The sequence below is a fragment of the Apostichopus japonicus genome, chromosome 1 (assembly GCF_037975245.1).
Source record: "Apostichopus japonicus isolate 1M-3 chromosome 1, ASM3797524v1, whole genome shotgun sequence".
NCBI lineage: Eukaryota > Metazoa > Echinodermata > Holothuroidea > Aspidochirotida > Stichopodidae > Apostichopus > Apostichopus japonicus.
Window position 1 is genome coordinate 5,956,596 of NC_092561.1, and position 12,523 is coordinate 5,969,118.

General features: G+C 35.4%; 1 protein-coding gene across 1 annotated transcript in view; it reads left to right on the forward strand.

The window, feature by feature from the left end:
• The window catches only part of LOC139965328 (ras-related and estrogen-regulated growth inhibitor-like), a 53,272-nt gene that overhangs the window by 18,897 nt on the left and 21,852 nt on the right, over nt 1-12,523 (forward strand). Inside the window, exon 2 of the mRNA XM_071967574.1 lies at nt 9,836-9,892. Coding sequence (XP_071823675.1) covers nt 9,836-9,892 — 57 coding nt within the window. The remainder of the gene's footprint in view (nt 1-9,835; nt 9,893-12,523) is intronic.

The following is a 12,523-nucleotide window of genomic DNA, read 5'->3' on the forward strand; positions in this document are numbered from 1 at the left end:
ATTTCAATATCGACAGCCGTGGGGAATCTGTCATTACCGCACATATCACTCTTATCTTTTTTAAAGGTTTCCATCAATCATAAATCGTTCATTATCCAGCGAAGATACACTGAGATTAGAATGGGCGTGGGACTGTGGGTGCTTACAATAAATTACACCTACATACTTCAAAGCATTAACTCAAGTTTATATTTGGACATAAATCAATGTGCTTACGTCGTAATCGTGTCTTGCAAAAATAACTTTAACTCACCGTATGTGTTCATGTATGTACTTTGTATTAAATAATTCAACAGGAAGGTATCAGTCTGTACTTGGTGAACAGATGTGTATTGTTCTGTCACAATTGGTCAAAATGACTTTCATGTCCTTGGCATGAAACTACAAACTGAATCGCACACTAATGTATATTCGTACATAGGCCAGCTCTATTCATTAAAAATGAAGTCTGTGATAGAACCTTATTATAACTTGTAAATGGTGTGTTCTCATTAACAAATTTGTTCACTTTTGAACCCTTCACATTGGCTGATATTGTTAAGTATTGCGATAATTTTACTTTTGTAAAGTCTAAAGGTGTTATCTCAGAGACTAAATCTCATTTTGCTCTACATTAGTTAACCACGATTGTATATTGCAGCTCTAGCTTTTGTTCCCTACATAATATTTAGCTATAAGAATTCCTTCTTGGTTTTGTCGTCTCATATCGTGATGTTAATGACAAATATTTCATACTCTAAAATCATGAAATATGAAAAGAGGATACATGCGTAATGGGACTTATTGTTATAATTACTATAATTGTGTTACTAATTTAAAATACTATTTACAAAATGTGTATTAACTCCAAATAAACATAAAGGCATTCTCTAATCACAAAATCTCCACACTCCTTTTCAATTTTAAATATCAATTAGAAAATGAGATCATCCATGGTTGTAATAACGATACATGATGTACAAATGTGTAATATTAGTTGCAATGGTAAAGACTTTAATGATCAGCAACGGTACCTTTGATTCATTCACTTGTTTTTGCCATTAATCTTATGAAATAGATCGTAAGGAAACTTGCTCTGATAACAATAAAATGAAGAATAATGTCGTAAAACATTTGTGTAGATTATTTAAAAAGCCAGAACGCTTCTTCACATATTTTGCTATTCTGCCTATGACATGAACTATGAAGCTGAAATAGGTCGTAAAGTATTCCATAGCTATAGCAATGAAAAATGGTGGATGATGCAATATTTAAAATTTTATAAATGCATAATAACACTCTGCAGCATCGTCGCCATCTTTCACTATTCTAACTTTGTCATCACATATCTCTAAATGTAAAAAATACATGAGTTAAGAATGTTTTACTTATTGGATGTTAACACACTTAAAACGTAATAACATCCCTAAACTTTTTCAATGCTCAGTCTTTTTTATTACATAAATCATATAAAATAGTTTAACCGGAAATGAAAACCATACATTAAAGTTATTTAAAACAAGCAAATTACAATTAACCTGTCTTTCACATATCCGTAATTGGTAAAGATTTTCAAACTTGTCCATTATTTCATATTTAGTATCGTACTCCGGAAAAGAGACTTCTAAGAATTTTGGATTAATGTCTGGATAAAAACGCCTACATTCTAAAGCCTGATAATAGAGAAGAAGATTTCGAAAAAGACATGCAGTTACATAGATGAAGGCTATAAATATGTTATCTTTATTACCCAATATAATATCGCTTCTTGAATTATAGACTTTATTGTCATATCAGCGGAAAGGAGGCGTTCTCATCGCCTGTCCAACTGAAATTTGAAAATAAAAGAAAGATATAATGCCGCCATGGACAATGAAGTATTTTCGAAAAAACACTTTCTGTTTATTTGTCACGATACACCAAGATCCCTTCGGCAATTTATCTTATATTACTTGCTTATTTGAAGTTTAAATTAAACAAATGTCAAGCTTGATAAATACAACGGCTCTATTTCAGATTGGTTACAAACAAAACTTATATTATCGGCAACGTATAGTAATATTGATCTGCTCAGTGGTTGAATAAACATTATGTTATTAGTTATACCGCAATTCTTGTCGACTATAACTATTACCGTTGGGGACTTACAACAGCTGTTTTCTCAATAATTTCTATGTTCAAGGGCGTAGGAACCGGGGGCTGGGGGGGGGGGGGGCGCCAGCCCCCCCCCCAGTGAAAAATATGGGGGGGGCGGAAGTATCGTTCCGCCCCCCCCCCCCCGCTCCGCAAGTCCGAAAACCCCTTTTTCATTTCCAAATGAGAAAAAAATCTCATATGAAGCACCAAATTGCATCTAAGGCCAGGTGAAAATGCAAAATTCTTTACAAAATGGAGTAGGTGTTGAAGTGTGCTATATTGCACCAAATTGCATCTGAGGCCACCTGGAAATGCAAAAAAATTCCAAAGGGGAGGGGGACACCCCCTCCCCTTTGACCCCTCCCCCAGGCCGGCCATCAGTCTTCAGCCCCCCCACTCAAAAGTATCTTCCTACGCCACTGTTAAATTTCAAGTTGTTTCTCTCTCTTTGTCTCTCCCCTTCCTATTTATTGTGTTATTGCATCAAATGTTTAACTCAAAAATCAGAAGAGAGTAGGAAGACGCTATATGTCTCTTCCTTGGTACTCTATTTTCTTAAAATTTCAAACATCGAATACATAAGACAATCAAACCTCACATTCGTCTTGAATTGCAATATAAGATACCTGATGCTGATTGTCTTGATTCAAAACGAAAATAGCTTGAGGTTATATTCCTTTCACAGGAAAGCATCTTAGGAAGACAAGGATTTTAGGTGTGCTTGGTTTAAGTGAAGTCGAGGAAAGCAATATATAGTTAGTTTCCCTGCTTATACCTGTCGTTGTAACTTGGTTCATCTATTTTTACAAATAACTCAACATAAACATCTCCGAGGGTTGTCGTTTTATCCTACATTCTGGAAAAGTAATATTCTTTCACCGAGGGAATTTCTTAACAAACGAATGTACATGACACATGAGCCAAGTGGATTAGACGGATTGAATTACATGTAAGATGAAACAAAATCGAACATTTCCTCCTAAGAGGGAATATACATTCAGTTTATGTATGTTTGATTAGATAAACAAGTAACGTTTGATGACGAAATGTTGGTAATATAAGCAACATGCAAATGATTAACTAGCATTGAATAGTCATTTCTGGAGACAATTTACAACATTTTTATACTTAGTAATAAACAAATATAATACACACATCATCTTGTATAAATTAAAAAATAAATTAAAATTTACGTTACCGTTCCTATTCGAATTAAACCATGGCATGTGATGCAAATATATATATGAAATTTCATAAGGGATCTTGGTATAGAATAATATCTACAAAAAATTCCACTGTTTACCACGAAATCTGATTTCACTTGCTTGAATACAGTACAGGACTATATGTCTTGAACAATGTATGTAAGAAAACCAAGTTCCCAACAATGTATGAAATTAAACTCACCCCTATACCCCGACCCCTTTACCACTGAACTCGGAATTAACGTTATCCCAAAACTTACAATTGTTTAATTCACCTTGTTATGTGTAGTCTGTGACATCTCGAGAATACCATACCGTAATGAAAACGCTTCGAAACGAACAAATGTACCATTATTAATTCCTGTGATTTGTTTCCTATATTTGTTTTGCATATCGTTCTCGAAATAATTGTTGTAGCATAAAAGAAAATTCACGTGAAATTAACTAGTTGAAGAACCGTATTAAAACATATGTACTAACTTTTTACACCCTAATGGAAACAATTAGTATGCACTCTTCACCCAATTAATATGTGCAATTTATAGATGTTATGTTCTCTGTGACGCCAATACAGACAAACCATCCCTATATCCCTATAACTAGAGACTGGAAAAAAATCTTCGATAAAATTAGGTTCATAAACAAGCTATATGACTGAATGAAAAGAAATTGTATTTACATATTGCTTTTCATCATTCATTTAAACATATTGATAACAATAACCATCAGAATATGTTGTTTAGATTCGTAAGTTACCGTAGGGTTGCCAGTAGCGTTAGTGCTTTGGAATGTCAAATACGGTCATGATCAATCTTCACATTTCTAAGTACGGTTGCTGGGAAATATATGTTGAATAATTATTCGGCAGAGTGTTCGTACAAAAAAACGCAAAGCAAATTATTTCGAGATAAATTAAGATTGTATAATGAAGTAACTAGGCTAATCACGTTAAAGTAATTTGTTCGATGCTTGGAAATAAGGAAAATAAAATATCAAGGCAAAGAGTATATCTTCCTTCTATGCTTTTCTTTTCATACATGAAACGTGGCAAGGAATCGCTAGGTTATTTGGCTCTCTGGTTAAAAGGTGCGGCGCAATATGAACAGCTTTTCGATAGTTAGCTTTATGTTATGATTTGGGGTTCATATTTTGCCGGTCAAGTGCTAACAATTATATAATATATTTACCTGGTGGTTTTACTATTCCGTCCTGACTCGTTCAATCGAGATACACGAGTTGCATGTTGTAGGCTGCTAATCTGTTTCATTTAGATGGACACGGTACTGTTACAAACAGAACCAGGTTACCTTTTAATTAACACATGTCCAAGTGCTAACCTATACCCATATTCGTTACAACAATCTCTCTATTTAGGTTGTTTACTGTGCATCAAACTCTTACTGCAATAGAACGATCGATAATTAAGGATTCGTATCGTCTCACAGACTTTGCACTTTAATTATCTAGCCTTTCTCTTTAGAAAATATTTCCAAACCCTCAAGTAGTTGTGAACAGTCAATTGATCCAGATTTTTGTGAGGGCAATGTCTTACCGTCAGTGATCCTTGCGGATTGAAGATATCCTTATTTCGGTTTACGCTGAAACATCAATAATCGCCAAAGGGCAATTTATACATTATAGTCAATATATAATGGACAAGTACTACTTTCAAAGACATTCTCGCATACAAAAATAGTATTTGATTTCACAATATAGCAAGCAAATTAACTTTTTTTTTTCTTTCGGAAGAAAAATAACATCGAAATAAATCCGTAATACTGTTTATCCTGTAATGAGCTGGTCATGAGATGGTATATTGCATTTGTTGATTTGGCTTAATGTATAATTATTTTTAAAGGATAAACAATATCACCCATGATCATCTCAAGCTTACCTGTGCATGGTGGAAATCTGTCTCATTAATATGAACGTCTACAAAAGATTTGGGTCTCCAAAAGCATCTGTGGAAGAACAAAAATAAGGCTATACAAAACACTGGTAATACCTGTCCTACTATATGGATGCGAGACCTGGAAAATTAATAAGGGGCATGAAAAGAAAAGCGATATATTTCACAACAAATGCCTCAGGAGAGTGATAAGATTGCAAGAACGGGTCAGCACAAAGGAACTGCTAAAGAGAGCAAAAATGGGACCACTAAGCATCGAAATTAAGAAAAGAAGATGGAAATTCATTGGGCATATATTGCGCCAAAACCTAAACAATGACAACAACATTAGCATGACTTGGGCACCAGAGGGCAGGAGAATGAGAGGGCGACCAAAAACAACATGGCGCAGGACAGTAGACAAAGGGAGAGAGAGAGAGGGCTGGCTGGCGATCCTGGAATGAGGCCAGAAATGCAGCTGCCGACCGAGATGAATGGGGACGCTCTGTGGAAGCCTTATTTGCCTCTAGGCAAGAAGTAGACAGATGAGATGAATATGAACATTAATGTGACTAATGATGATGGTTGGATTATACTTTTCCTTCAGTATGTACTTTCAGTATATGAAACAATATGTACTGCATTTCCAATAAATATGCATTCAATCGGTAGTAAGTTTCAACAACATATTTTACACTAACTATTCAACATCCTCTTAGAACAAACCCGTGGAAGGAGAATACATTTCGGATTGCATTTTCTTGCTCGTTTCCTTCCTTCGCAGTATGGCAATGTGAATCCACAATTGAATGTTGACGAACTGGTGTTGAAAACCATGTTGAAATCATAAAGGTTTTAGTTTTCGTTAATAATTACTGGTTAGCACGATATCTTACGCATCGAAAATCTAGCAGTGAATATTTAATTGCCAGCTCAAATATCTCTGAGTGGTATGAAGACTAGCCTAATGAATTCAAAATTACTACGAACCAATGCTGTGAAACCCCCATTTGAAGGTTGACGAACGATGTATAAAACCAAAACTGATGCATTTTGCAATTTTACACCTAATTTTGTATAACTACCAATGTTTTGCTATCATATGCAAGTTTTTAGTAATAAGAAAGGTTTAGGGGAAATGATATATACGGAATACGTAATAATAAAGAAGGCTTCCAAAGCCCTGTTAATTTGTGGGATACATGTTATATATGAAATAATTAAGCTCACAACGAGGGGACAACATCTTCATTTACCCTTCATAATGGGTTTAAAACCACAAGAAATGTGGAAGGGGGGGGGGGAAGAAAGAAATTGGTGTTTGCATAAGAAGACATGCCCACCCTATCCCCACCGTAAGCGATATCCACGTTGACAGTACACAACAATGTAGATGCCTTGCTTTTCATTGGTCGTTTCATAGTTACATTTTAATTGCTTCGCGCTTCGAGTCTTCTTTGAGCTTAATATGTATCATCTTGCTGTAATCATAAAGAATTTAGTTTTCGTAAATAATATCCTGGTAGGCAAGATATCTTACGTATGAAATAATTGGCAGTGAATATTTAATTGCCAGTTCAATTGCCAGTTATCAGTAGTACTGAGACTAGCCTAATGAATTCAAAATTTCCACGAATCAATGCTAACTCTCCTCGGAAATTACAGGTTGTATCAAGGGAGGATGTAGGTGTAATTTGTGCGACAGAGCATAACGAAACAACTGATCGAAATTCTCCTGAAACTGCCGAAAGGAATCTATACTTTCGGCACCTTCCCCCCCCCCCCCCACCTTACTTCACGAGAAACCGTATACCTACCGTCTTTCAAGACACTACAGGTTAATGCAACTGTGACATTGAATAGCCTCGGAAACCCTGGAAATGTCTTTTCTGCAGAACGTACCTTGCGGTACCTCTTTGGTGCCTGGACGTATATTATCTAAACCATGAATCGACAAAGTCAAGGTTAAAGCAAAATTATAGCTTTCCGGGGCAGACAATTTTCCTATTATAGGTGACATTTAAAAACATCTTTACAAAGTGTGTGTATGAGGATCTTATAAATAATGTTATACTTTGTTTCTACAGCAAGAAAGAATAATGACGAAGATTTTATCTAACCGTTAAATGGTTGGCTCATTTGAAAAAAAGTCATGAAGGAAGGATAGATTGATTAGCTTTACTTTTGACTATCTTTGTCTTCTGTATTGAGGAAAACTATTCCTTCGCCAGGTAGAAATTATAACAAACCAAAAGAAGAAAATATGACTAGAAAATAACGCTCAACATAACGTTGGTATAGTTTTGAATTAGTGATACTAGTTTTCAATAACGGAAGTCAACCACGACTTTTACGACGATGTTACCAAACATAAACAGAAATATTCAATTGCTAAAGCAACAGCAAGAAAACTAAGCGTCTTTTCTTAAACACTTATCGGAGATTTTCCGTTACCAAAATGGACAAATTTCTCTCTCCCCCTCTGTATGTGATTTTTTTATGGGGTGGGTGGAGCTTAAGAGAGGGGGTGGGGGTTGAAATTGATACACGAACAATAGTTATAATACGAAATAACGTAATACACAAAAATAGGACTAAGAAAAGTCAAAAGTTATTGGAGAAGTAATTAGTGAGAAATTGTTCATATTAATTTATTTTAACTTCAAGATACCTAGCAAATGTGCCAGGAAGCATTTCTCGGCAAAGAATATTGAAGCAAGCAAGGAAACACAATTAATCGACAGCTGTACCTTTCCGAAATGCATCGGATAAATGACGATTAGGCCATATAGTTATCCCTATTTCAAACCTTGCTTCAGGATTAACATGGTAGCCAATATCTTTATATATTTTACATACTCTAAGACCTGCAGGGTATGCCACTCAAAGAAGCCTTCTCGGAGTACAAAAGAATATTTAAAAAAATGAAAAATGAAAACACCAAATGTGTTTTATTGTAGCTACTAGATTTTCTGCAGACTTTGACACAGTGGATCATGAAATATAACCATCTCACTTGGAAACAGATTTAATAGCAATTTCCTTCATGCTGCGACCCCCCCCCCCCCCCGCCACACACACATCCCTCCCCTCTTCTCCCACGTTTGTAGAACTCACTTCCAGTAGATATTAGGTCTTAAAACTCATCTTGCTCACATTGTTATTAGATTTCTATGTCATCACCTGTTGAGCGAATTGAGCAACGTTTGTTGGATTCTGCGCAATACAAGACAAATGATAACAATAATCTTTCCTCTTGTTGCACGAAGTCGTCAAAAACCTAGCAAGCGTCTGTTTATTAATATTTTGCCTAATAACGAATGAGCGAGGACGAGAGACCAAACTTTTCCAGGAAACCTTAAGATTATTATCACCCAGTCCTGCAAAACAACTCTGTAAGGTTTCTGTTTTCGAGTATTAATGGAATCGATCCAGGTGTGGTGAAAGATAAAACTTTAAGGACTGACTAGAAAGAACAGAAGAAAAAAGGGTTGGAGTAAATAAAACGTTGTGAGCAAAGATGGATTACCTTGAGTTTCACTTTTATGATTTATCTGGATGTTATCATTCCTACTCAAAGATCGTTACCCGCATATAACGTTAAACAGTGTAACACAGTGTTTATGGTTTTGTTAAAGAATGTAAAATTCCGAGAACTGTAAAAACATCACTTTTCTTGCGTCTATAGTTGTTTTCTTGAAACCATTTTATAGCTGCTATCAAGATGGCAGCACCCCCCCCCCCCCCCGGTGATAAAACGTCAATAAGAACTGCATTTTAATTAATCAACCACAATTGTTTACGTTTGACAAGCCAGAGGAATCTTTCTGAAAAAGACATGTTGCGTTTTTTTTTTAATCACTTGAAAGGGCTGTTAAAAGATTCTTAATCTTGGGTGCATTGATCTATATCTATATATTAATATTCAAGTGTGGGTGACACGTGTACTTTCAACCACCTAGAATGAGTCAGCAAGGATAATATGTACAAACAATGATGGTTGGTGCTTCTGTGATCTTTCCTTCAAAAGATTATGTATTAATAATTATGCTCAGTCTATACATCTACAGTTTATTCATTGGAAATAGGTAAGCCTCTCGTGTGTTTTAACTTAAGATAATAATATTCTCGTCATTCGTGCACAACTTAATTATAAAAGGTTGTCTCGGGTATACTTGCAAATCTCCCCCCCCCCCCTCCCCCCTCGTAGATTTACGTTAAGAGCATATTCAGATCTCTTGAGGACTCATAGGGGAAACATCGTGAAGTATATAAGGGCACTCAGCTCGGACAGGTAGTGCTAGATTATATTTCATTTTTTTTCTGAATTGGGCATCTAAAAGATAAAGCAGACAGATTTAAAGGTAAATGTTAAGTCTTGTACAAGGGACGATTTCCATTATCATGTTATAAAGAATCATTTTGTTGTAACATTATTCTTCAATATCGAAAGAGGAAAACCTAATACGTATCCTGATAAAATTTGAGTTCAATTCCTAGTTTATAGCCAATAAAAGACATTGATAGTTGGAAATGTCAAAGTTTTCATTTATTTTGAAAACATTATTGCAAAACTTTTGAAAAATGTTAAACATTATTTTCTCCATTTCTGTTTTATCTTCTACAGCCTTGGTCGTTCGTTTCCTTACTCATCGATTTATTGGCGACTATGATCCAAATCTAGGTAAGATCCAGACAAATTTCAGAAGTATTCTTTTCTGAAAAAAATATATATACTGTGCAGAAATGTATGTGTTAAGAATAATAATAATCATCACAATAATAATCATGTCAAACATAAAGACAATCCCTACACGCGGCAGCAGCTAAACATCGCCCAGCCGACAATTAATCTCACAGGTCCCCATTTATACACCTGCGTGAAGAGAGGCAATGGAGATAAAGTGCCTGGACCAAGAACACAACGTAATAATCTGGCCAGGACTCGAACCTGCAAACCTTGGATCACAAGTCCACTGCCTTAGCCACTTGACTACAACGCTCTTACAATATCTTATAAGAAAGTTGCACCGTCAAAAAATTCCCATATAACTTTTGAAACAATACCTAAAGTGAACCCGATGAAAGAATATCAAATGAGTAAACCCGATGTAGTAAGTTATATCAGTTCACATATACACATATACACATTGATTTAATAACCTTAACCTTGTTGAAATGTGAGAATTTAACTTATGTCTGCAGCACGTTCACATTTTATTGTGTTTATATATGTCGTAAATGAGAATTTCAATGCTGTTCACGTGGTTATGCATGAAAAAAACGAATTGTTTATTTTCCAAGGTTGAAGGGAGTGAGGGTTATTGCTTCTTCCAAGATAGAAATTGAAACTGAAATTAAAAATTAAAATTAAAATTAAAATAAAAAATCGAAATTATAATTGAAATAATTGTTTTAAATTGAAAGTAATGCTGGCCCAAAGTACTGGGCCAATGTTTCGTGTGATCTAATATGTGAACTTTGAACTCAGTCTATCGTGATTAGCCCGTATAGGTTTACTTAGCCTTCATGTATGTGATTTGGGTTTGGTTTTGGGTTTGACCATTTAATAGATGGATTTAAACCGAAAATGGCATATCAGCATGCAATAAGATGGAGAACGATCCCCCGCTCTAAGTATACCTGATATGTAATTAGGTTGTAGCCTAACCTTCGTTATGAGTTTTCTCAAGGTTTTCAGTAAATTCTTGTGACCCTGTTTAGTGGAACAACTTAACTTACACTTTTATTTTACTCGAGTTTATCAATTCCTGTGACCCTGTATAGTGCAACAACTTAAAGTACACTTTTATTTTCTTGGATTTATAGGAATGACGTTGAGATGCTTATGGCAAAAGCAGTCAGTTTTTGAGTTTTTTGGTATTATGAAAGACGCTTTCATTTAACTCAGATGAAAGAAGGTGTACCGACTTGTAAACTAACTGTGATCAATCCTCCAAGAGTAACAAACCAAAACACATCTTTACCAATCATACTATTGTAGTTGTGAAACCGCCTAACATTTGTGTCGGAAAGATGCATTATAGCTTTTCGTTATAGCATTTAGCTTGCCAACTTATTTCATGCAATCTTCCCTGTTGGAGGATTCTGGTAGTTGTTCCGGTGGACCGGTCCCATCTTCTGATTTCTTCTGCTCTAAAATGAACTGCAAGAGTGACTTTGCTCAAACATATTCAGTGTATTTCGCCGAATGTATTTACTGCTATATATTCGGCAGTGCTTTTTGGTATCTACCGTAACATGTCTCCCAAGGTCCTTATATCGATAAATCCTAGCTTTAACACTGTCATATACCTCTGCTGTTACCAAACTGATTTTTAATATGTTTATTTCATTTAGTTTAACGGTCTTATTATGTCTGACTGTTCATAAGATAAATGTTTAATACTGGAAAATATATCATTTACAAGAGTCCCCGATTTCCAACATTGCGCATGTTCAAAGTCTAAATGTACTAGATGATACTAACAAAGCACCTCCTCGTCATCACCATACCGTCAGTGTCACAAGATTGACGAAATTACACTCTAACAAATTATGAAATCTGGGAGAATCAGATGTTATTTGGAGAGAAAAAACCCTTAAGTTCTTGTCGATATAAATAGGATGGAACACCAACCACATAACAAACTGAAAAGAGAAATTTAAGAACAATGGTTCGTGTTATATTTCTCATTACGAGATGTACTCTCAAAATTCAGAAATGTGATACTCGACGTGTATGGGTTTTTAACACTCGAACTTGTCCGCGAAAACACTGCGCATGCTCCATTTGAGGCTGGAAAAGGTGTATTACTTTCCCGCTAAGAATGTTTATATTCAGCATTAAACTGATGTTTGCGACCATACATTGCAGGTCGTACGGCATGATCAAACTTTGGTTTCCCTTGGGGAGAAAAAATACAACAACAACTGGAAATCTCATTATGACGTCATGTCGAAGAAATTGTCACTTGTTTTAGCGGTATTGTTACGTACTGGTGTACGGTATTTCAGAAAAAGTACACTAACCTTCAAAAGACGTTCACGGTGCTGTCACCTTGGGAGAATATCATTTACCAGATTGTCGTTGCCAATGTAACACAACAAAACAAGAACTGATACAACCACAATTTCCAGACGGCGAGAAAGCACTTTGTTATCTCTTCGCCTAGTAGGCTACATATTTGTTTCAGGCATTTACAAGATGTAAACTTGAGAATCTCGATGAAGCGATTTAACAGATAAAAGAAAAGATGTCAGTATGAAATAACAAAATCTCACTTTTAAATGTGAATAACCATCGGCGTGTTTA